At 47.5% G+C, this 26,134-nt stretch overlaps 2 protein-coding genes across 2 annotated transcripts in view; one reads left to right on the top strand and one right to left on the bottom strand.

Annotated features, from left to right (window-relative positions):
* Window positions 1-19,841, top strand: LOC137324290 (zinc finger C2HC domain-containing protein 1B-like). The gene is made up of 8 exons (XM_067988431.1): window positions 1-13; window positions 4,033-4,130; window positions 6,209-6,328; window positions 10,381-10,519; window positions 14,004-14,431; window positions 15,861-15,927; window positions 16,515-16,596; window positions 18,259-19,841. Exons 1-8 carry the CDS (start codon window positions 1-3, stop codon window positions 18,272-18,274), a joined length of 963 nt encoding a protein of 320 aa, XP_067844532.1. The 3' UTR covers window positions 18,275-19,841.
* The window catches only part of LOC137324346 (zinc finger protein PLAG1-like), a 13,434-nt gene continuing 6,953 nt past the window's right edge, over window positions 19,654-26,134 (bottom strand). Inside the window, exon 6 of the mRNA XM_067988537.1 lies at window positions 19,654-24,654. Within this exon, the coding sequence (XP_067844638.1) occupies window positions 23,373-24,654 (1,282 nt within the window). The 3' untranslated portion in view covers window positions 19,654-23,372. The remainder of the gene's footprint in view (window positions 24,655-26,134) is intronic.

Consider the following 26,134-nt stretch of genomic DNA (forward strand, 5'->3'; position numbering starts at 1 on the left):
ATGAATGCTTCTCGTAAGTAAATAAGCAAATGTTAACACTGCAGCAGCAAGGAAAAAACAACTTTGAATGAGGTTAAAGGTTTCTAAGAACTGCTGTACAGTTCTGGGAGCTGCATTGCAAAAGCAGGGTAGAGGTAATTACAGAGTGCGTGAGAGACTAGGAGAGGGATGAACGTTAAGATCAAGGTAGAACATTAGGCTCATGATTCTCCCTATGAGCCATGTGCCGTTATTACACTGCAGTGCTGACATCACAATGGTTCTTCATTCAATGTCATTCAGCCTCTGAAGATGAAATCAGATATCATCTTCTTCAGAGTCAGTGGCAGCTCTGGGCCATGACTGCAGGGATCGATTACCTTTGTATTGGTGGCGTTTGGGGCTATTTGCGAGGCTCTGAATGAAACTCTTGGCAGCTCTCAGCGGAGAATAACATTGGGGCTAATGGGGGAGGGAGTGGACATAGAGGAACTCTGAGAGTAGCCCATTTCACTAATGTCCTTTTAAGGGAAGGAAACCTGCCGTCCTTACCCAGTCTAGGCCTATATGTGACTCGAGTGATTGGAGGTACAGAAAGAATAATGGAGAGGGAAAGAAAGATTGGATTAAGAGAGAAAAAAGAGACAGAAAGGAAAAGTAAAAAAAAGAATTTAATTTAAAATTTGACATTTTCAAAATCTCTAAATATCTAAAGGAATGAGACTCCACACTTGTAATGGTTAATTTTCAGTGCCAGAAAGATTGACTGGCAGTAATTAACACATCGTTAAAAGGGTACTTAAACTGAAATGGACAGGACTTAACTTTCTGTGGTTCATATCTACTGCACAAATACAGCAATTTCACACCATTGAATGCATGTCAATGGTGAGATAGCGAGATGTCTTTTTCGCGAAGCTAACGGCACATCTCGGACAGCAACTTTTGGATTTGCGTTTAACCGCGCATCTGCATCTCGCCTGAAGTTGCTGTAGCATTTGCGCATAAATAACGGTGAGTGTTATTAGCCTCACCGTTATTTTGACAGCAAATTATGGCTCATTATGTTTTGGCTTTTTGCTTTCTTGAAACCATCAGATCTAAAACACACTCCGTAAAGAACGCCATCCTCCCACGGAAAAAGAGGAGGGTACTTGAGTATCTGTGCACGAGTTTGTCCCTCTTCCCAATCTAACCCTGAACTGATGCAGACTTGAAAACTTTCTATACTCTCACAGCACTGTGCCGCCAATTGGAGACACACATAAGCAAATAACTTGGTAAATCCTCACCACACTCTTGTATCCTAACTCGCACCAAGTCCCGTTCACCCATCACCCCTGTGATCGCTAATCTATTGGCTCCCGGCCTGGGAACGCCTTAATTTTCAAATTCTCATCCTTGTGTTCAAATCCTTCCATGGCCTTGTCCCTCCCTATCTCTGTAACCTCCTCCAGCCCTACAATCCTCAGATTAAATAATAGAATCATTGAAAGTTATTCAGCCCATCGTGTTCATGCCTCTGCGCTCCTCCAGGTCTTGTGCATCCCTGATTTCCTCCGCTCCACCATTGGCAGCTGTGCCTTCAGCTGCCTAGGCCTTCAGCTGCCTAGGCCCTCAGCTCAGGAATTCCCTCCCTAAACCTCTCCACCTCTCCTCCTTTAAGACGCTCCTTAAAATCTATCTCTTTGACCAAGCTCTTGGCCACCTGTCCTAATATCTCATTATGTGGCTTGTTGTCAAATTCTGTCTGATAATTGCCTCTGTGAAGAACCTTGGGACGTTTCACTACGTTAAAGGCGCTATATAAATGCAAGTTGTTCAATCAGAAGTGATCGTTCCAGCCCATTGAACAAAATCTGAAAGGTGCAACGGTCCCACGGTCAATAAAAGCACTCTCTGTTGCCATGGCACCTCTCAACATTCCATGCTGAGTTGTGCCAGTTTACTGTTTCCTGTTTCTGTGTTGAGTTTGCCTTTTCCCCAAAGCCTCCTTTTGCACCAGACCTACTGGAGCTCGGGACTTAGCCTGTCCACGTGGAGGTGTACACCATAGAGTGGTAACGTATCCAACGGTTCATCAGCCTGACCTTTGATTCCAAGCCCAATTCCTCCACCCTCTCCATCCAAATTTTCTTGTACGTCTCTTTCTCATTCCTGCTACATTAATCGTTGCTTCCATGACCTTTCCCCTCTCAAGCTCCAAATACACTGTCCTGCACACTCCTCCAAACTTTGTTGAAGTCAAGTTGTCTACTCTTAATCCAATCTTCCCTCACAACCTTATTAACAATCTCCCTCAACTCTTTCTCCTACAATCTACAAGGAAAGACTTACATTTCTACAGGGCCTTTCATGACCAAAGCACTTTACAGCCAATACTTTTGAAGTTTAGTCACTGTTGTAATGTAGGGAAACAGCCAATTTGCACACAGCAAGGTCCCACAAACAGCAATGTGATAAGTAACCAGATAATCTGTTTTAGTGATGTTGGATTGAGGGATAAACATTGACCCAGGACACCAGGGAGAACTCCACTGCTCTTCTTCAAATAGTGCCATGGGATCCTTTACGTCCACCTGAGAGGGCAGATGGGGCTTCGATTTAACACCTCATCTGAAAGACGGCACCTCCGACAGTGCAGCACTCCCTCAGTACCGCACTGGAGTGTCAGCCTAGATTTTGTGCTCAAGTCTCTGGCGGGGGACTTGAACCCACAATCTCCTGACACAGAGACGAGAGTGCAGCCACTGAGCCACAGTTGACACCTGCAAGCTTTTAAAACTCAATTGTGGGGTCAGTCTTGCCAACTAGTCTTGATTTACCTCGTCTTCTCTTTTCAGCCTTGGATCTGGGCTGCTTTATGGGCCTTGGCCGTTCATCTTAGCCTCCCAATTAAATAAATCTATTAGACCCGGCGTTTAACAGTCCACCAGAAGTGACGAGTAATCTGGCTCGGATCGACATTTGGGTTCTAGCATCCACTGAGAAATTTAGATTTGGGAGCGGTGAAATCAGCCCCAGGCAGTGGTGTAATACGGGAGATGGCGAATCGGCCGGCCCTTTCACACCCTGCCCGTTTTACACCCTGCCCATTTTTTGACCCGCCCAAATTATACCCCGCCTGGTTTATACCCCGCCCATTTTACACCCCGCCCATTTTACACCCTGCCCGGTTTATGCCCCGCCCATTTTACACCCCATCTGGTTTATGCCCCGCCCATTTTACACCCCGTCCGGTTTATGCCCCACCTATTTTCACCCCGCCCATTTTTCACCCCGCCCGTTTTACAACCCGCTCCATCTTCTTTGCCGTTGATCAGGGAGAGTGTAAAATGGGCTGTCGATTGGCTGACCAGTTTCACCCCCACCCCACCTTGATTTCACTAAGATCAAAGATAACAATGTAGACGTGCAAGATTTTAGACCCTAATGCACACAAAAGTATGGAATTAGAAAAGGCAACTAGAAATTTCAGAGAGGCTTACCTTCTTGAAAATATCAACCTTGGTCACTCATCTCCATTTGGAGATTCAATAAGTTGGGAGCAACTCCATGATTGTGCACAATGGCTGCTGAAAGGAATGGGTTTGATGGGCCGAATGGCCTTTTTCATACCAGACTTTCCTGAGTCCTTATTAGCACTCAGTGTATTAGTGCCATGGCCACTCAGAGTGATGAAAATGTTTCATTCAAATATTTTTTCTCCATTCGTTCTCAGGATGTGGGCGTCATGGCATAGCCGACATTTATTGCCCATCCCTTGCTGCCCCCGAGTCGTCTTCTTGAACCACTGATAGCGGGTTTGATACAACTGAGTGGCTTACTAGGTCACTTCAGAGGGCAGTTAAGAGTCAACCCTGTTGTTGTGGGACTAGAGTCGTGTATAGGCCAGACCGGGTAAGGACGGCTGGTTTCCTTCCATAGAGGACATCAGTGAACCAATTGGGTTTTAACGATAATCCGACAGCTTCACGGTCACTTTTACTGATTGCGGCTTTTCATTTCCAAACTGCCACGGTGGGACTGGATCACGTTCTCACGAATGAAAAGCGTCGAAGTTCAATTTATTTAACTTTCTTTTCTTGACCACAGAGCAGAACCTTGTACCCTGTCGAAACTGTGGGAGAAAATTTGAATCCAGTAATCTGGTAAGTTCTTACAAGATTTATTTCCTCAATTTCCTTCCCTGCCTTCACTTCCTGTCAAGCCTCTCCGGGAACTTTTCTTTTAAGGCGTTGCTTCTGCTTCGTTAACCGTGATTGTGGGCCACCTTCACCTTCTGCTACGTCTCAGGCTGTTAATCATCTTTTAAAGGGATGTTTCAGTGATTTTATTTTGCCACGGCCTAAACCAGTAACTGGGCACAGGCTGCCATCTTGGTACTCTTACGTCCTCAGACAGGGGGGATCGTGCCTGCAGGTTTCTTGGTCATCCAACAGTGACGCTATGGCGGAGGGTGTGAACCGTCATGGCTACCCCTCCCCCTGCTGCTCCTCCTCCCTCCCCACCATGTCCTGACAAAATGAATATTCAAGCTCACTGTGGGGCCTAAGAAATCACAAAACTCAAGCCTGCCTTTTGAGGCCACTTTGAGTGAGAGGCCGGCCTGGTTATCACCAAAAGGGGACTGTTTAGTTTGAAGCGCCGCAGGGTGATTTTCTTGCTAGTCCTGTCCAAGAATGCCGCTTGTGGGAGCTTAATTTTTTTGTGTGAAATAAGAAACAAAGAAAGATTTGCAATTATATAGCGCCTTTCAGGACCTCAGGATATCCCAAAGCTCTTTACAACTAATGAAGAATGATTGAAGTGTAGTCACTGTTGTAATGCAAGAAACGCAGCAGCCAATTTGCGCACAGCAAGATCCCACAAACAGCAATGAAATAAATGACCAGATCACCTGCTTTAATGACATTGGTTGAGGGATCAATATTGGCCAGGACACGAGGGAGAACTCCTCGGCTCTTCTTTGAATAGTCTCATGGGATCTTTTACGTCCACCGGAGAGGACAGACGGGGCCTCGGTTTAACGTCTCATCCGAAAGGCGGCACCTCCGACAGTGCAGCACTCCCTCAGTACTGCACTGGAGTGTCAGCCTGGATTATGGGCTCAAGTCTCTGGAGTGGGACTTGAACCCACAACCTTCTGAATGAGGGAGCATTGCACTGTCGGAGATGCCGTCTTTCGGATGAGACGTTAAACTGACACCCCGTCTGCCCTCTCAGGTGGACGTAAAAGATCCCATGGCCCCTATTTTGAAGAAGAGCAGGGGAGTTCTCCCCGATGTCTTGACCAATATTTATCCCTCTTCCAACATCACTAAAAAACAGATGATCTGGTCATTATCACGTTGCTGTTGGTGGGATCTTGCTGTGCGCAAATTGGCTGCCGTGTTTCCTACATTACAACGGTGACTACACCTCAAAATTACTTCATTGGCTGTGAAGCGCTTTGGGACACTCTGTGATTGTGAAAGGCGCTATTTAAATCCAAATCTTTCTTTCTATCTCCGTACCACCAAACCCATGTACCCAGTTAACCTCACACACTGCTGAAGCAGCCCAGGTCGATCCTGACAGATGCAGGCTCAGCTGCTTTGCAGTGTGAGGCTAAGCTATTCCACCACATACGTTCCCCCATGAGGTCATCAGCACTTCCTGCTCAATCAGAGTTACTCAACAGCTGCCCTATCCTGCCCCAGGTAGTTCAACAGAGGGTCAGTGGCAGGGCCACAGCTCACCGTGGAGGGTTGCCAACCCTCCAGGATTGGCCTGGAGTCTCCAGGAATTAAAGACTAATCTCCCAGGACACTGCTGCGAGCAACACTCAGGAGAAAAATCAACGGGGCATTAAACAAAATTGTATGTTGTTTTCATTTTCTTTGAGCACTTTCATTTATTAGTTGTAAAAATATTTGTGATGGGAAAATTGGCTGTTTGATTGATGGTCAAAAATCATCCAATCGTGTAACAAAGAGTCTGTTCACTTTATACTTGGTGGGAAGGCAATGATAGACGTGTTGGGCGACCAATGGTGGGAGTGTGGGGGTGGGGCAGTTGGAGGCGAGAGAAATACATCCAACCAGAGTTGGCAACCCCTACTTGGGGGTGGGGAGTGGGGAGGAGTTAAGGGAGAAAGTTGGAGGAGGAAAATCCCACTAAAACTTAACATGATTATTTGGGACTGATTCCAACCCACCGTTAAGCTCAACACTGCTTTTATTTTAAGGAAAGACATGAACCGATCTGTAGCAAAGTCACTTCCAAGAGAAAAAAAGTCTTCAATTCGTACAAGCAAAGAGCTGCTGGGACAGATCTTTCATCGGTGAGAGCGCCGTCAGTTGGAAAGGTATGACTGACCACCTATCGCAGCGAGGACCCCCACTGCCTCAGTGCACAATCCTGCATTGTTTGAGGACAATCCGAGGTGAAAGGGTCAAGGTCCACGGGGAAGGACACAACTGGGGCTGAAGAGTGGAATCATAGAACGGTTACAGCACAGAAGGAGGCCATTCGGCCCATCGAGCCTACGCCGGCCCTCTGCAAGAGCAATCCGGCTAGTCCCACTCCCCTGCTATTTCCCCGTAGCCCTGCAAATTTTTCTCCTTCAGCTACCTACCTAATTCCTTTTTGAAAGCCACAATTGACCCTGCTTCCACCACCCTTTCAGGCAGTGCATTCCACATCCTAATCAGTCACTGCGTAAAAACGTTTTTCCTCATGTCGCCTTTGGTTCTTTTGCCGATCACCTTAAACCTGTGACCTCTGGTTCTCGACCCTTCCTCCAATGGGAACAGTTTTTCTTTATTTACTTTGTCTAGACCCTTCATGATTTTGAACACCTCTATCAAATCCCCTCTCAACCTTCTCTGCTCTAAGGAGAACAATCCCAGCTTTTCCTGTCTATCCCCGTAACTAAGGTCCCTCATCCCTGGGACCATTCCAGTAAATCTTTTCTGCACCCTCTCTAAGGCCTTCACATCCTTCCTAAAGTGCGGTGCCCAGAACTGGACACAATACTCCAGTTGTGGCCGAACCAGTGTTTTATAAAGGTTCATCATAACATTCTCGCTTTTATACTCTATGCCTCTATTTATAAAGCCCAGGATCCCGTATGCTTTCTTAATCGCTTTCTCAACCTGCCCTGCCACCTACAATAACATGTGTACATATACCCCCAGGTCTCTCTGTTCCTGCACCCCCTTTAGAGTTGTACCATTTAGTTTATATTGCCTCTCCTCATTCTTCCTACCAAAATGTATCACTTCGCACTTCTCAGCGTTAAATTTCATCTGCCACATGTCTGCCCACCCCACCAGCCTGTCTATATCCTCTTGAAGTCTATCACTATCCTCCTCACTGTTTACTGCACTTCCAAGTTTTGTGTCATCTCCAAATTTGGAAATTGTGCCCTGTACACCCAAGTCCAAGTCTTTAATGTATACCAAGAAAAGCAATGGTCCCAGTACCGACCCCTGGGGAACACCACTGTATAATTTCCTCCAGTCTGAAAAACAACCACTCACCACTGCCCTCTGTTTCCTGTCTCTTAGCCAATTCTGTAAAAAAGGTTCCACTGCCCCTTTTATTCCATGGGCTTCAATTTTATTGAGAAGCCTATTATGCGGCAGTTTATCAAACGCCTTTTGGAAGTCCATATACACATCAACCGCATTGCCCTCATCAAAAAACTCAATCAAGTTAGTCAAACACGATTTGCCTTTAACAGATCCGTGTTGACTTTCCCTTATTAATCCACACTTGTCCAAGTGACTATTAATTTTGTCCCGGATTATTGTTTCTAAAAGTTTCCCCGCCACTGAGGTTAAACTGACTGGCCTGTAGTTGCTGGGTTTATCCTTACACCCTTTTTTGAACAAGGGTGTAACATTTCCAGTTCTCCAGTCCTCTGGCACCACCCCTGTATCTAAGGATGTTTGGAAGATTACGGCCACTACCTCCACAATTTCCACCCTTACTTCCCTCAGCAACCTAGGATGCATCCCATCCGGACCGGGTGACTTATCTACTTTAAGTACAGACAGCCTTTCAAGTGCCTTCTCTTTATCAATTTTTATCCCATACAGTATCTCAACTACCTCTCCTTTTACCGTGACTTTGGCCGTATCTTCTTCCTTGGTAAAGACAGATGCAAAGTACTCATTTAGTACCTCGGCCATCCCCTCTGCCTCCATAAGTAGATCTCCTTTTTGGTCCCTAATTGGCCCCACCCCTCCTCTTACTACCCGCCTGTAGAAGACTTTTGGATTCCCTTTAATGTTGGCTGCCAGTCTGTTCTCATACTCCCTCTTGTTTCCTTTTTTACTTCCTCTCTGAACTTTCTATATTCAGGCTGGTTCTCACTTGTATTAACAACCTGACATCTGTCACATGCCCTCTTTTTCTGCTTCATCTTGCTCTCTATCTCTTTTGTCATCCAGGGAGCTCTGGCTTTAGTTGCCCTACCTTTCCCCCTCTTGGGCATGTATCTAGACTGTACCTGAACCATCTCCTCTTTAGAGGCCGTCCATTGTTCGATTACAGTTTTGCCTGCCGATCTTTGATTCCGATTTACGCGGGCCAGATCCGTTCTCAACCCACTGAAATTGGCCCTCCTTCAATTAAGTATTTTTACTCTAGATTGCTCCTTGTCCTTTTCCATAACTAATCTAAACCTTATGATACTATGATCACCGTTCCCTAAATGTTCCCCCACTGACACTTGCTCCACTTGACCCACCTCATTCCCCAGAACCAGATCCAGCAATGCCTCCTTCCTCATCGGGCCAGAAACGTACTGATGAAGAAGGTTCTTCTGAACACACTTCAGAATTTTTTCTGGAGGGGGAGAATTGGGATCCATAAGGTCAGGGTTAGAAAAGCATTGTAGGAGGGAGTCAGGACTGAGGTAAAGAGTGCCACAGTCTTGGGGTTCTGGGAAGTTGTTATAATTTGGAATGCACTGCCTGAAGGGGAAGCAGATTCAATACTAACTTTCAAAATGGAATTGAATAAATACTTATAAAGGAAAAATTTGCAGGGCTATAGGAAAAGAGCGGGGGGAGTGGGACTAATTAGTTTGATCTTTCAGAGAGCCGGAGAAGGCATGATGGGCTGAATGGCCTCCTTCTGTGCTGTAAGATTCTATGATTTGATGAAATAGGCCACAGCAACACGGTGCAAAAAGTATTGATCCAAACTGTGAGGGTGTAGGGAGAAGGAAGAGTGTCAGTTATTTACAGTTTTTCCAAATTCATTCTTGGAATGTGGGAGTCGCTGGCGAGGACGGCATTTATTGCCCACCTCTAATTGCCCTTGAGAAGGTGGTGGTGAGCCGCCTTCTTGAACCGCTGCAGTCCGTGTGGTGAAGGTTCTCCTACAGTGCTGTTAGGAGGGGAGTTCCAGGATTTTGACCCAGCGACGATGAAGGAACGGCGATATATTTCCAAGTCGGGATGGTGTGTGACTCGGAGGGGAGCTTGGAGGTGATGGTGTTCCCATGCACCTGCTGCCCTTGTCCTTCAAGATGGTGGTGGTCACGGGTTTGGGAGGTGCTGCTGAAGAAGCCTTGGCAAGTTGCTGCAGTGCATCCTGTAGATGGTACACACTGCAGCTAGGGTGCGCCAGTGGTGGAGGGAGTGGCTGCCAATCATGTACAATTATACTGGCCCTAGGATGTATTGGGTTATGTACAATTATACTGGCCCTGGGATGTATTGGGTTATGTACAATTATACTGGCCCTGGGATGTATTGGGTTATGTACAATTATACTGACCCTGGGATGTATTGGGTTATGTACAATTATACTGGCCCTGGGATGTATTGGGTTATGTACAATTATACTGACCCTGGGATGTATTGGGTTATGTACAGTTCTACTGGCCCTGGGATGTATTGGGTTATGTACAATTATACTGGCCCTGGGATGTATTGGGTTATGTACAATTATACTGGCCCTGGGATGTATTGGGTTATGTACAGTTCTACTGGCCCTGGGATGTATTGGGTTATGTACAGTTCTACTGGCCCTGGGATGTATTGGGTTATGTACAATTATACTGGCCCTGGGATGTATTGGGTTATGTACAATTATACTGGCCCTGGGATGTATTGGGTTATGTACAATTATACTGGCCCTGGGATGTATTGGGTTATGTACAATTATACTGGCCCTGGGATGTATTGGGTTATGTACAGTTCTACTGGCCCTGGGATGTATTGGGTTATGTACAGTTATATTTTGGGCCTTGGATTATTTACAGTTATTTCACGTGGGATTGTGAGCTGATTGTGATGCGGTGTGAGGAGAATTCCTTATTTGGGAGCGTACATTCAGAAGTCGTGTGCCTCGTGGAAATATTATCATCTGCAAATCACTCCTTATTTTGTGCCTTTGCAGAAACTATCGCCCCCAGTAACACACTGGAGAGAACAGCATGAGGATTTCATCAACTCCATCCGATCAGCCAGGCTTGCTACAGATGCTGTAAAAAAGGGACTGCCTCTTCCCCCTCCACCACCTCCCAGTTTCAATCCAGGTGCCTCGCTTTATTCAATCTGTTTTATTAGCTGTTTAATCTTGACGTCTTGGCACAAAATAACCCACAATCTGGATTATTACATTTGGACTGTAAACATACAAGCAGAGCACTCCTTCCAGGTGAAACAGCGATTTACTTGTACTTCTTTCAATTTACTGTACTGTATTTGCTGCTCACAATGCGGTCTCCTCTACATTGGGGAGACCAAACGCAGATTGGGTGATCGCTTTGCTGAACACCTCCGCCCTGTCCGCAAGTGTGACCCTGACCTGCCGGTCGCTTGTCATTTTAATTCCCCGTCCCGCTCCCACTCTGACCTCTCTGTCCTCGGTCTCTTACACGTTTCCAATGAAGCTCAATGGAAGTTCGAGGAACAGCACCTCATCTTTCGATTGGGCACTTTACAACCTTCCGGACTCAACACTGATTTCAATAACTTCAGATCAGAACCACTGCTCCCATTTTTTCAGTCAGCCAGTGCTGGTAATGGTTCTGTTGCTGCCATTTACAGCTACTCCTGGTCAAGCTTTTTGTTTCCTCACCTGTCCCATTCCCACCCTCCTTGCCTTGCACCATCATCCCTTTCGTCATTTAATCACTCTTGTCCTCTACCCTATCACAGACCTTCCCTTTTGTCCTTTTCCCCCCCCCTCCCTCCCCTCCTTTCCCTGGCTCTGAACTCACTTAAAAACTCTTTTAACATCTTCCAGTTCTAATGAAAGGTCTTCGACCTGAAACATTAACTCTGTTTCTTTCTCCACAGATGCTGCCTTACTTGCTGAGCCTCTCTAGCATTTTCTGTTTTCATTTCAGATTTCCAGCATCCGCAGTATTTTGCTTTTGATACAAGTGGAGGACACAGCCAGCACCACAAAACACTTAATCTCCCACAGATTAGCGGGTAGAGACAGCCCCCGCACCCTTTCCTCTGAATCCCCCCAAGGATCTATCCTTGGACCCTTCCTCTTCCTCACCTACATGTTGTCCACTAGCTGCATCATTGGAACACATGGGGCCAGATTCCCGATGTGGGCTGATGACGCCCAGCTCTACCTCTCCCCCTCCTCTCTTGACCACTTCACAGCCTCTGTTGTCAGAGAATTAACCATTTGGAAGACCGAAGCCATTGTCTTCTGTCCCTGCCACAAACTCCGTTCCCTAGCCACAGATTCCATCCCCCTCCCCAGCCACTATCTCAGGTTGAACCGGACTGTTCGCAACCTTGGTGTTCCATTGGCCTTGAGCTGAGTTTCCCACCACATAATCCCCTCCATCACACTTCCACATCCGTAACATCACCCGCCTTTGCTCCTCCCTTCGTCACCTCCAGACTCCACTATTGCAATGTTCTCCTGGCCGGCTTCCCATCCTCCCCTGTCCATAAACTTAAGCTCATCGAAAGCTCTGGCACCCGTATCCTAACCTGCACCAAGCCCCCTGTGCTCGCTGACCTACACTGTCTCCTGATCCAACAACGCCTCAATTTTTAAATTCTCATCCTTATTTTCAAATCCCTCCATGGCCTCGCCCCTCCCTATCTCTGAAACCTCCTCCAGCCCTACAGTCCCCCTCAGAACTTGCCCTTCCTCCGACTCTAGCCTCTTGCGCACTGATGGCTGTGGAATCAGCTGCCTGGGTCCTACACCCTGGAATTCCCTCCCTAAACTTCTCCGCCTCTCTCTCCTCCTTTAAGATGCTCCTTAAAACCCACCTCTTTGACCAAGCTTTTGGTCACCTGTCCTACTAGCTTTTTATGTGGCTCAGCGCCCGTTTCTGTCCGATTACACCTCTGTGAAGTGCCTTGGGACATTTTTCCATGTTAAAGTTGTTGTAGTGGGGGTGGGGTGGGGAGTGAGTGTATCGTGATGCACAAGACATCACAATTATATGGGTCAGGCTAGATGGACCAGTGGGCCTTTTCCTGTCTGTCATTTGTTGGATGTTTGAATGTTCATAGAATGAGATGAATTATTCCACTGTATGATTTCATGTGTTGCGGGGTTTTTAACAGACTGTGGAAGCTGGGGAGGTGACATGATTTTCAGTGAATTGGACATGCTCAGTGCAGTAATTTGTAAATGATGTGCTTTATCAAGCTAAGGGTAGACATTCAGGCTGGAACACACAGTATCTTATGCACTCCAGATTCAGCGGGAATAGATCGGAATATTTTAGTGCCGAATGAAGGGGTCAAGTCAAGAATGTCAGTGGGGATCAGTGGGGTGAGTCAGTGGGGATCAGTTGGGTCGGTCAGTGGGGATCAGTTGGGTCGGGTCAGTGAGGATCAGTGGGGTGAGTCAGTGGGGATCAGTGGGGTGAGTCAGTGGGGATCAGTGGGGTGAGTCAGTGGGGATCAGTGGGGTGAGTCAGTGGGGATCAGTGGGGTGAGTCAGTGGGGATCAGTTGGGTCGGTCAGTGGGGATCAGTTGGGTCGGGTCAGTGAGGATCAGTGGGGTGAGTCAGTGGGGATCAGTTGGGTCGGTCAGTGGGGATCAGTTGGGTCGGTCAGTGGGGATAAGTTGGGTCGGTCAGTGGGGATCATTTGGATCGGTCAGCAGGGATCAGTTGGTTCGGTGTGTGGGGATCAGTGGGATGAGTCAGTGGGGATCAGTGGGATGAGTCAGTGGGGATCAGTTGGGTCGGTCAGTGGGGATCAGTTGGGTCGGTCAGTGGGGATCAGTTGGGATGAATCAGTGGGGATCAGTTGGGAGTGCCAACAGAGTGAGGACTCCCTCTCGCAGTCCAACAGCTCCGCCTAAACCCACCACACTGCTCCTCACACTGTTCTAGGGTACCTGGAAATCAAGACCATTCTCCTGAAATCTCACGCTAGCACTGAGTGGGAGTTCAGAGCTCCATTTTATTTTTATACCCCTTGTTTTGCCCTGCCAGCTTCCTCTCTGTTGGATTTTCACAAGGCGTGCCCAGGCATTAACAAGTTTATCTCCCCTTGCTCTTTTTTGCTAACTACCTTTCACCCTTTAACAATGGAAGTAGCAAAAACATATTGCTGCACATTACTGGGTCAGTTGGTGTTTAGAATTGTTTAGCATCTTAAAGCACTGAAGGAGGCTATTCGGCCCATCGTGCCTGTGCCATGGGATCTTTTACGTCCACCTGAGAGGGCAGACGGAGCCTCGGTTTAACGTCTCATCCAAAAGGCAACATCTCCAACAGTGCAGCACTCCCTCATTCTGCACTGGGAGTGTCAGCCTGGATTTTGTACTTAAGTCTCTGGAGTGGGACTTGAACCCATGACCTTGAGAGCACTACTCACTGTGCCACAGCTAACAATGTAAATAGGTCAGTGTAGAAGGAATTCTAAGTGAACACATTAAGCAGCATGCCGCCAGAGGAAATGAACCCATCGCCGTCTGCCTCTTGTCCAAGTGTAACATCGGAGCTGTATGTGCTATAAGTTCGGTTAAAAGTGTGACATTGTCTAACATTTGGTTGTGTGTGTGTGTGTTTTAACCCACAGATTACATTGAGTGTCCCTACTGCTTCAGACGCTTTAACGACACAGCTGCAGAGCGGCACATAAACTTTTGTAAGACCAACGTCAACCGCAAAGTTGTGGCCAAGCAAATCCCACAGTCTTCTTCCTCTTACCAGCCCAGAGCTCCACCTCCTATGGCACAAGTACAGATGGCCACCAAGCAGATCACAAGCCCAGCCAGAAGTCCTGTTGTGCCGTCCACCTCGCATCAGCCACCGAGCGTCCCTTCGATACAGGCAGCACCACCTGTACATTCACCCCCTCCTGTACGGGCAGCACCGCCTGTACATTCACCACCTCCTGTACGGGCAGCACCGCCTGTACGTTCACCTCCTCCTGTACGGGCAGCACCGCCTGTACGTTCACCTCCTCCTGTACGGGCAGCACCTCCGGTACACTCACCATCATCGGTAAGGTCACCACATCCGGTACTGTCACCACATCTGGTAATCACCACATCTGGTAATCACCACATCTGGTACAATCACCACATCTGGTAATCACCACATCCGGTGCACTCACCATATCCGGTGCACTCACCATATCCGGTGCACTCCACATCTGGTACACTCACCACATCTGGTACCCTCACGATATCCAGTACACTCACCACATCTGGTACAGTCACCACCTCCGAGCAGTCACCACATCTGGTACAGTCACCACCTCTGAGCAGTCATCACATCTGGTACACTCACCATATCCGTTACACTCACCACATCTGGTACAGTCACCACCTCAGAGCAGTCACCACATCCGGTACAGTCACCAGGTCGAAACTCATCCCCTCGTGTCCTGAAGCCGCAGACCCGGGTTAGGATGTGTTTCTACGGGCGCTTGCAGCCCCGGGATTCCTCGCCCCAAGTGGCCGTGGTTCGTATGCGAGCTGGGCTATGCCTCTTGGTGGAGCCCATTCCACCATCACTGGTCCGGCAAGGGGGAAATGAAAGAAATCAGTCAGGGTTTCCTGCTCCCGATCCCTATCCGGTGACTCGTGCTGGGAGTTCACGGGTGTAGGATGAGCGACAGAGGTCAGGTCCGGATCAGTCTGCAACGCCCTTCATGGTAAAATAGCCAACTAGCATTTGTTGTTGAGGCCCACGCACAAGGAATGACCACCTGGGTGAGGTTAGTTTGGGCAGCCAGTTCCCATGGCACCAGAGCTCAGCGAGAGACAACACTTTCAGGAGAGGAGGCTTGATCACTGGGCGAGAAAAATAACTTCCAGTTATCGTATAAGGTGCCAATTCTAGAAAGGATGATCTTGCATTAATGTAGCACCTGTCACATCCTCAGGATGTCCCAAAGCTCAACACAGCCAGAGATACTTTTGAAGTGGAGACACTGTTACTTTGTAGGCCAACATGGCAGCCAATTTGCACACAAGGACCAAATAAGATAATGACCAGATAATCTGTTTTTAGTGATGTTGGTTGAGGGATAAATGTTGGCTAGGACACCGGGGAGAGCTCCCCTGCTCTTCAAATAATGCCAGAGGACGTTTTATGTCCACCTGAGAGGGCAGAGCCTCAGTTTAACTTCTCATCCAGAAAGACAGCACCTCTGACAGTGCAGCACTCCCTCAGTACTGGCACTGGGAGTGTCAGCCTGGATTATGTGCTCAAGTCTCTGGAGTGGGGCGTGAACCTGTGACCTTCTGACTCAGAGGTGAGAGTGTTACTAAATGAACCAGACTAACTGGTACAAATAGGTAAGTTAGTCTTGCTAACCTGCTCATTGGAGCTGGGCTGGCATCTGTACAATCAGTGTTAGCTGTTGTCGAAGCTCTCGCTCAAAATGTTAATGATTTCTTTTTCTTTACCCCACCCCCGGACAAAGACATTAGGTTCTCCATCGAGAGGCAAGCTGACTACAGCTGCCCAAGCTGTCATGGGTATTAGACCAGGTAAAGGCCCAGAGTTCAGTACTTACACTGTGCTGTCAGAATAACCAGTCAGAACTGAGAAGTTCTAACTATCAGGAAAGATTGAGCAGGCTGAGGGGTGACCTAACAGAGGTCTTTAAATTTATGACAGGTTTGATAGGGCAAACCTAGAGAAGATGTTTCCACTTGTGGGGGAGACCAGACCTGGGGGCAATAAATATAAGATAGTCACTAATAAATCCAATGGGGAATTCAGGAGAAACTTCTTTACCCAGAGAGTGGTGAGAATGTGGAACTCGCTCCCACAAGGAGGAGTTGAGGTGAATAGTGTAGATGGATTTAAGGGAAAGCTGAATAAACACATGAGGGAGAAAGGAATAGAAGGATGCGCTGATAGGGTGAGATGAAGTAGGGAGGGAGGAGGCTCGTGTGGAGCATAAACACCGGCACAGACCAGTTGGGCTGAGTGGCCTGTAAATTCTATGTAATTCTATGTAGGTAGTTATGGGATGGTAGCTGGCCCTCCATGTGGTGAAGTCTGACTGCATTTGTTGCTGCCTTTGGGTTTAATTCTGAAATGTATTTCTTGTATATTTTATTTGTTGAAGAATATGATGCTCCTTCCAGCAGCCTGACATCATCAGGTGCCATGAGATCCGGTGCGAGGGGACCTCCTCCTTCAATGCAGCAGTGAGTACACACAATGGGAAAGCCTCCTGGTAATGGGGTTGGGGTTGGGGGAAGGGTCTCTGGAGAACACTGGGCCATCAGTTGGGAGCACACAGCAGAGTGAGAAATGAGAGGGAGAGAGTGGAAGCCTGATATGGGTCAGCGTTGCTGGAAGATGGTCAGTGAGGGAGGTGGCCATGTTAGTTTAACTTTGTTAACAATAAATGGAGGGAGCTCAGGGGGAAAGACCAAGAAACAACAAGAAGACCAAGAGGAGTGAACAGGTTATCGGACCACCAGGTCAGTCCTACCTATGAGTCAAGATTAGTTTAGAGATATCAGACTCCTGGTTTCTGGAATGTAGTGAGATCCGTTCCATGTTTTGTGTTAGATTCACTGTGTCTTATCATTGGAGTGGAGCGATGATAAGACACTGTGTGGATCTAACACAAAACGTGGAGTGGATCAATAAAGAAAGAAAGCCACGCATTAATATAGTGCCTTTCACGACAGCCAGTGAATAACTTTTGAAGTGTAGTCACTGTTGTAATGTAGGAAACGTGGCAGCCAGTTTGCACACAGCAAGATCCCACAAACAACAATGTGATAATAACCAGATAATCCATTTTAATGATGTTGGATGTAGGATATTGGCCAGGACATCCCTGCTCTTCTTCAAAACAGTGCTGTGGGATCTTTTACATCCACCTGAGAGGACAGACGGGGCCTTGGCTTCACGTCTCATCTGAAAGACGGCACCTCTGACAGTGCAGCACTCCCTCAGTACTGCATTGGGAGTGTCACCCTGGTTTACGTGCTCATATCCCTGGAGTGGGACTTGAACCCACAACCTTCTGACTCAGAGACGAGAGTGCTACCCACTGACCCACGGCTGGTACCCTTGGTCCATGATAACACACTGTATGAATCTAACACAAAACGTCGGGTAGATAAACCCACTGTACTGTACAGTATATAAAGAGGCCATTCGGCCCATCATAACTAGGCCAGCTCTTTGCAGGGCCAATTCAAAACTAATGCCCACTGCCCCACTCCTTCCCCACTGACCTATATCTTCCATTGCTGCAAATGTTTATCCTATTGTTTCCCTTTAAAAGACTCAGTGGTCTCTGCCTCAACTTCTCCGTGTGGCAAAGCATTCCGTGCTCTGTGTGCAAAGAAATTTCTCCTAGCCTTTCACATGCCAGCATAGCTCAATTTTAGCTCTCTCGCCTCTGAGCCTGAAGGTTGTGGATTCGAGCCCCACTTCAGGGGAGTGAGCATGTAACCAGGGCTAACGCTTCAGTGCGTTACTGAGGCAGTGCTACATTGCCAGAGGTGCTGTCTTTCGGATGAGAAAACCAAGGTTCAGTCTATCTGTTGAGGAGCGTGTAAAAGATCCCGCAATAAATACGCAAGACCCTGAAAGTGCAAGTGCAGGTAGATAAAGTCACAAGAAAGGCCAATAGAATTTTGTTGAATGTGCTGTAAACTTCTGAGGGACCAACTTGGAATTTGGGCTCGCCAAGTAGCTGTTGTCGATTTTGGAAAACCAGATGGTAACACCATCAGTGAGAGGAGAGCTAAGCCCGTGGTCGGAGGATACAGTGAACAAGTTGCATTGGTGTATTGGGACACTGACTACAATCGGCCATCTCTCTTTCTCCATCTGTTCTTTTCCAGGTCTCGATACATGTAACAGCAGCGTATGAAAAGCGCGATGACCCAGGACACGGCCGTTACTGCCTCTGTGATCTGCAGCGGGTCAGAACCCTGGAGCGGTATTGCAAGTCCCAGAGTCCTTGAGCTGCACCTTGTTGGTCCCCTCACCTCACCGGGCTCTCTCCTCCCCACCTCCAAATATCAGTAAAATTCAGTTCAATTCCATGCATTTTATTTGGTGCAATGGGGAAGGGGGTGGGGGAAGTTAGATATTTGCAACATTTATTTTAAAATTCAAGGTTATATTGCTTCCCCCAGCAAGAACCAGAATGAGCTTTAAACAAGCACGTGTGTGTTTGCATGCATGTCTGTGTCTGTGTGCGTGCCTGTTTAAGTGTGCGTGCGTACATGTGCGTGTATTTGTGCACGTGAGGGCATGTGCCTGTATTTGTGCTTAGGGCCTAGGCTGCTGAAGGCACGGCCGCCAGTGGTGGTGGACTGATTAAAATTGGGGACACGCAAGAGGTCAGAATTGGAGGAGCACAAAGATCTCGGAGGGTTGTAGGTCTGGAGGAGGTTACAGAGATAGGGAGGGGCGAGGCCATGGAGGGATTTGAAAACAAGGATGAGAATTTTAAATTTGAGGGGTTGACGGACTGGGAGCCGATGTAGGTCAGTGAGCACAGGGGTGATGGGTGAGTGGGACTTGGTGCGAGTTAGGATACGGGGCAGCAGAGTTTTGGATGAGCTCAAGTTTATGGAGGGTGGAAGATGGGAGGCCAGCCTGGAGAGCATCGGAATAGTTGAGTCTAGAGGTAACAAAGGCATGGATGAGGGTTTCAGCAGCAGATGAGCTGAGGCAGGGCGGAGACTAGCATTGTTACGGAGGTGGAAGAAGGCGGTCTTGGTGATGGAGAGGATATGGGATCGGCAGCTCAGCTCGACATCAAATAGGACGCCGCGGTTGGGAACGGTCTGGTTCAGACAGTGACCAGGGAGAGGGATGGAGTCGGTGGCGAGGGAACGGAGTTTGTGGCGGGGACCAAAGACAATGGCTTCGGTCTTCCCAATATTTAATTGGAGATCATTTCTGCTCATCCAGTACTGGATGTCGGACAAGCAGCATGACAAAGCAGAGGCAGTGGAAGGGTCGAGGGAGGTGGTGGTGAGGTAGAGATGGGTGTCGTCAGCGTAAATGTGGAACCTGACATTGTGTTTTCGGATGATGTTGCCGAGGGGCAGCATGTAGATGAGAAATAGGAGGGGGGCCAAGGATAGGTAACGGTGCAGGAGTGGGAAGAGAAGCCATTGCAGGTGATTCTCTGGCTACGACTGGATAGATAGGGATGGAACAAAATAATGAGCTGAAATCTATGCACAGAGACAACAGTATCACCTCTCAGTTAAAAATCACACATGAAATTTAATGCACTGTGTAAAAAAAAGTTTATCATTTCCAAAAATATATATTTTCATTCAACAGCGTAAAAAATAATCGTTATCACCTCCACGGTCTAACAATAATTATATTGTGACCAAACTTAATATAAAATGTTTGGGGTCAATTCTATCAAAAATATATACATGTATTTTGAAAGATCAAACCTTACTGCTGATTTGTGTTAACCTCAGTTCTTAAAGGTCACCTCTCTAAGGTAGTTTCGGGCAGAAACAGATAATTTGGGGATCTGTACTGGTCAATCAGAGGAACAGCACTGAGAATAACAGCTATTTGGGAGGAGTGATCAATAATCAGTCTATCTATAGAATAACAGATACCTGGGAGTGAGTTACAGGCTGGAATCTAATCGAGGGGTTCAGGTGGTTTATATATAGAATAATGGATACCCGGGAGTGAGTTACTGGCTGGAATCTAATCGAGGGGTTCAGGTGGTTTATATATAGAATAATGGATACCCGGGAGTGAGTTACAGGCTGGAATCTAATCGAGGGGTTCAGGTGGTTTATATATAGAATAATGGATATCTGGGAGTGAGTTACAGGCTGGAATCTAATCGAGGGGTTCAGGTGGTTTATATATAGAATAATGGATATCTGGGAGTGAGTTACAGGCTGGAATCTAATCGAGGGGTTCAGGTGGTTTATATATAGAATAATGGATATCTGGGAGTGAGTTACAGGCTGGAATCTAATCGAGGGGTTCAGGGGGTTTCTATATAGAATAATGGATACCCGGGAGTGAGTTACAGGCTGGAATCTAATTGAGGGGTTCAGATGGTTTATATATAGAATAATGGATACCCGGGAGTGAGTTACATTGTTCATTTAGTGATGAGCCACAAACCAAAATTAGTTAAAAATCTGACAGTAAGGGAACATCTTGCGAATAGTGACAATAATATGATTGAATTTGATTTTAGGTTTGGAAGTGAGAATGGAGAGTCACAAACCAAGGTTTTAAATTTAAGTAAGAGAAACTGGGCTGAGCGATTAATAGGTAAACCTACAGACAAACAGTGGGAGTATTCGGTCCAGTACAAAACCAGCACATGCCCCTAAAGGCAAAAGCTCCACTTGTGCATTTAACCAACCTTGGTCAACAAAATGAGGTAAGAGTCAGCATCACGCTAAAAGAAAATTGGAAATGAGCTATAAAAACAACAAAAAGGAATCAAAAGAAAATAATAAGATGTGGAAAATGGGAATATGAAATATCAAAGTTAACAGTAAAAGTTTTTATAAATATATTAAGAGAAAGAGGGTGATGAGGGGGGATGTGGACCCATTAAAGACAGATGCAGGTGAGACTATAATGGACAATAAGGAAATGAGATTGTTAAATGAATACTTTGCATCTGTTTTCACTGTAGAGGAAGATGAAAAAAAAGTACAAGGGAACCTAAAAATAAGTCAAGGGAGGAACTTATTGGATTTAATATAAATTTAAAAATGGCAATGGAGAAAATAATGGGACTTAAGATCTCCAGAACATGGTGGTTTCCACCCCAGGCTATTAAACGGAACATTAGTCGTAATTTTCCAAAGCTCTCTTTGTAATTAGCAAATGTCACTCCATTATTAAGAAGGGAGGGAGGCAGAAACCAGACCTGTCAGTTTAACATCAGTTGTGGGGAAGTTACTGGAATCTATCATCAGGGACAGAGTGACTGAGCACTTGGACAAATATCAGCTGATTAAAGAGAGTCAGCGTGGATTTGTGAAGGGTAAGTCATGTCTGACTAATCAACAATAACGACAACTTGCATTCATATAGTGCCTTTAACGTAGTAAAACGTCCCAAGGCGCTTCACAGGAACGTTATCAGACAAAATTTGACACCGAGCCACATAAGGAGATATTAGAACAGGTGACCAAAAGCTTGGTCAAAGAGGCAGGTTTTAAAGAGTGACTTCAAGAAGAGAGAGGTTTAGAGAGGGAATTCCAGAGCTTAGGGCCCAGGCAGCTGAAAGCATAGCCACCAATGGCGGAGTGATGAAAATTAGGAATGCGCAAGAAGCCAGAAATGGAGGAGCGCAGAGATCTCAGTGGGATGTAGGGCTGGAGGAGGTTACAGAGATAGGGAAGGGCGAGGCCATGAAGGGATTTGAAAACAAGGATGAGAATCAAGTTAAATATTTTGAGGAGATCATGGCAGATAAGAGAATGTCTATGGAGGTTGTCTATATGGACTTTCAGAAACCATTTGATGAGATTACACACAGAACCAAATTCAAATTCTCAAACTGTCATGCTGTCTGGATTATTACTCCAGTAACATAACCACTATGCTATCATACCCACCAAGTCTCCAGGCGTACACCCCAACAGAGCATCATCTCAATGGATTCAATGTGAAGCTTTGTAACACCCTCTAAGGTAGGACTCCAGTAACAAACAGCAATTGTTACTAATCTCTGACTTCAATTGCAAATTAAGCCAGAGGTTTTGAAACCACGGTCCACAGATCCGAGGGGTCTCTCCAAAGGGGTCCCAACTAGTCCTCAAGATCATCAGATTTCTGACTCTCTGGCGTAGGTCCATGAGCAATATCTCCATAATTCTGCACTCTCTATCTTTTCTGAATTTGTTGACTCACTAGCACTTTTTTCTTGCTGTATCTTAACAAAAACTTTTTTCTACAGTGTAACCACCGCTTCCCTTTCAGAAGTAAGAGTAGAGGTCTCTTGGCCGGGGGGGGCGGGGGGGGGCAGTGGGGTCCCCTTGTAGTATGTCAGTATTTGCAAGGGGGTCCCCAGGAATGTGTCAGTATTTGCAAGGGGGTCCCCAGGAATGTGTCAATATTTATTGCAAGGGGGTCCCCAGGAATGTGTCAATATTTATTGCAAGGGGGTCCCCAGGAATGTGTCAATATTTATTGCAAGGGGGTCCCCGGGAATGTGTCAATATTTGTACGGGAGTCCCCAGGAATATGTCATTATTTGTAAAGTCACTCGGGAGCGTGTTAATATTTGTAGGGAGCCCCCTGGGAGTGTGTCAATATTTGCAGAAGGTCCCTAGATGGGCGTTAATAGTACCAGAGATTACGTCAGTGTTTGCAGGGGATTTGCTACATAGCAAAGTTACATAGGAACAGGAGGAGGCCATTCAGCCTTTCGAGCCTGTTCCACCATTCAATTAGATCATGGCTGATCTGTACCTCAACTCCATTTACCCGCCTTTGACCCATATCCCTTGATACCCTCACCCAACAAAAAATCTACCAATCTCAGTCCTGAAAGCTCCAATTGGCCTCCAGCTTCCACAGCTTTTTGGGGGAGAGAGTTTCAGATTTCCACTCCCCTTTGTGTGAAGAAGTGCTTCCTGACATCACCCCTGAACGGCCTAGCTCTAATTTTAAGATTGTGGTCCCCTTGTTTTGGATTCCCCCAAAGTTTGAAAACCATCAGATTAGAACATTACAAACAAGTAGGCCTTCAAAAATAAGGATTAGCATATACTGAGAAACAGTTATGTACAAAGTGCTTTCTCCCACTGGTTGTGGAGACTTAATATCTGATGGTAGTAGAAAACAAAGAGATATATATGTATATAAAAAAGTAAAAATGAAATGTATACAACTCTGAGTCTTTCGAATTTGATTCTCCACGTTCTCTACCCTTTCCGGCCATTGTCTGGAGCTTGCTGATGGAGTGGAAGCAGCTGCTCACCCTTGGCTACTGAAATACCTGGTGAAAGCGGGGCAGTGGAGTGGGAGCGAGGGTGGAGGGGAAAGGCGGCGAGACCTGATGAAGTTGGGTCAAGCTCAAACTGACCACCGAAGGTCGCCCGTCCTGTTGCTGCTGCTGCCGCCCGAGGTGGGGAGAAGCCAGTCTGTGCCGAGTCTCCCCTTGACCATACGCCAGCCCCATGTCCCCGTTGGGAGGCTGGCCTTCGCCAGGAGGCCTGGGCAAGAATCCGAGCAAATGGGAGATGTCCATGGGGCTCACGTTCATGGGCTTGGCCACGGCGGTGGCCTCTTTGTGGATGACGGGACTGTCAGTGTTGTCCAAGGAACTCCTCGAAGCTTCCAAATCAACATCTAGGCTGCCTTTACGAGCTGCCGATTGGGATTGGTGCAAGGGTACATCTCCTGGCGGGTCCAGGTTGTAGCCCCTCGTACCGACCTTCATTGGTAGGCCCTTGGTGGGCAGCGGGGTATATGAGGTAGTGTTGAGTTGGTATTGGTGATGTTGGATACAGTGCCTTGTAGGGGGGTGCGGGCGAGAAGAAAGAATTGGGGATGTTGCCTCCATCGAGCCCATCCTCTGCGGGCTGGGCACCACGTGGTGAGGGCTTCCTGGAGGCTGGCCAGACTGCAATGGATGGCTGTAGGGTCCAGTGCTCATGTTGACGTAGTCCTTCTGCTCCGGCTCACCCAGAGGAACAGGCCAAACGGCGCCAAGCTCCTCCTTCAGAGAGATGGGGGAGCCAGCGGTCAAAGACCCTGCTAGCTGGCGAGCCTCCAGCCTCCCTCTCAGCGGCTCCTGGGCGTGGCTCTTTTTGGTGTGCCGCGTCAGGTGATCCTTCCGGCCGAACCGCTGGGCGCAAAATTGGCAGAGGAAGTCCTTGCGCCCGGTGTGGACGACCGTGTGCCGCCTGACGTCCTTGCGGGTGTAGAAGCGCCGCTCACAGCGATCGCAGCCGTGCCTCTTCTCCCTGGAGCCGCTGGCGGGCCTCCCCGCGTGGCCCTTCAGGTGCTCCAGCAGCTGCTCCGTCCGGCTGAACTCGCGGCCACACACTCCGCAGGTCAGGTCGCCGCTGGTGGCCGCGTGGAGCGCCCGGTGCCGCCTGTAGCCCAGCTTGGTGTTGTATCTCTTGCCGCACTCCTCGCACCTGAGCAGGACCTTGTTGGGGTCGTGGGTCTGGAGGTGGTTCTTCAGGTGGTCCTTCCTGTGGAACATTTTCTCGCAGAACGAGCACCTGTGCGACTTCTGGGGACAGTGAGTGGCCATGTGCCTGGAGGAGCAAGAACACCGAGAAGATTAGCAGGGACCACGAGCTCGCAAACCCCCAGTTAACGAACGTTTGACAAACCTACTGTGAAGGACCAAGGCCCGTAATGAAGAAGACCGTTGGGGAAATTCCCTGATCCCATGCTTCCAGTGGGGAGCCATGCTTGTTGCAGATTAGGTACAACACTACAGCCCTGATTATCTACACCACGTTGTAATCTGATCTTATTGAAACATATAAGATTCTGAGGGGACTCGATAGGGTAGATGCTGAGAGGATGTTACCCCTCATGGGGGAATCTAAAACTAGGGGGCACAGTCTCAGAATAAGGGGTCGCCCGTTTAAGACGGAAATGAGGAGGAATTTCTTCTCCCAGAGGGTCGTGAATCTTTGGAATTCTTTACCCCAAAAAGCTGTGGAGGCTGAGTCATTGAATACATTCAAGGCTGAGTTAGACAAATTTTTGATCAGCAAGGGAGTCAAAGGATATGGGGAAAGGGCGGGAAAGTGGAGTTGAGGTAAAAATCAGATCAGCCATTGAATGGCGGAGCAGGTTCGAGGGGCCGAATGGCCTACTCCTGCTCCTATCTCTCATGGTCTTATGGTCTACTCCCCTCCGGCTTGGCTGCCGGCTGCAATCTGGGAATGTGCCCTTGCGATGGTGACAATGGGACAAGGGAACACGGGTTCAAACTAGTAAAAGGCACATTTAGGACTGATATCAGGAAGTTCTCCTTAGTATAAGACTGATCAACACATGGGATGGACTTCCAAGTACAGTAGTGGAGGCAAAAACCCTGGAATCGTTTAATAGATAGTTTGGTGCTGTGATGGGGGAGCTGTCGGCTGCGGTGAGCCAAATGTACTGCTTCTGTGCTGTGACATACTACGATACTATGTACGCTAAAATGAGCCAAATGGCCTTCCTCATTAGTACCCATCTGTCTTGTGATACGATCAAGATAGAAAAGAATAGGACAAAAGACAAGGCTAATCAAGAACGAGTGATGAGGAGACTCCAGCATGGGTCTTAAAAGCCTGTAGATCGTAGGAAGAGACTGGGGGAGTTCCACAATTTGGAACTGCTAAATTAGCCCAGGAGATATCTGTACACTTACTGCTGTCTCAGTTGCCTTCTTGTTATCAAATTGTCGCCTTGGAGCGAGGAAAAGCAATTCACCCTATCAAGGGAGAAGGATAGATTCACAATAAAGGTGCAAGCCTCGATCAGAAATGCCACGTACTTTCAACATTATGGGGGTGATTTTAAACCCCACGAACGGGTGGGTTGGGGGCGGGTGGGAGTTGAAAATAGTTGTTTTTTTGGGTCGCGACCGCAACCCGGCTTTATTCCAGGTTTAACGTCGGTGTGTAAAAGTACAGGCTTCCCACTGGGAATGCAAAGTCCAAACATTTTGCGGTCGCGACCCAAAAAAAAACTATTTTCAACTCCCAACCCCCCCGCCCCTGAACCCACCCGTTC

This window comes from Heptranchias perlo, chromosome 8 (assembly GCF_035084215.1).
Source record: "Heptranchias perlo isolate sHepPer1 chromosome 8, sHepPer1.hap1, whole genome shotgun sequence".
Classification (NCBI taxonomy): domain Eukaryota; kingdom Metazoa; phylum Chordata; class Chondrichthyes; order Hexanchiformes; family Hexanchidae; genus Heptranchias; species Heptranchias perlo.

Bases quoted from the DNA above. Each gene is read 5' to 3' on its own strand.
- LOC137324290 (XM_067988431.1), top strand. The intron at 4,131-6,208 runs GTAAGTTCTTAC...TTTTATTTTAAG, and splicing joins AATTTGAATCCAGTAATCTG to GAAAGACATGAACCGATCTG. The intron at 15,928-16,514 runs GTAAAGGCCCAG...TATTTGTTGAAG, and splicing joins TGTCATGGGTATTAGACCAG to AATATGATGCTCCTTCCAGC.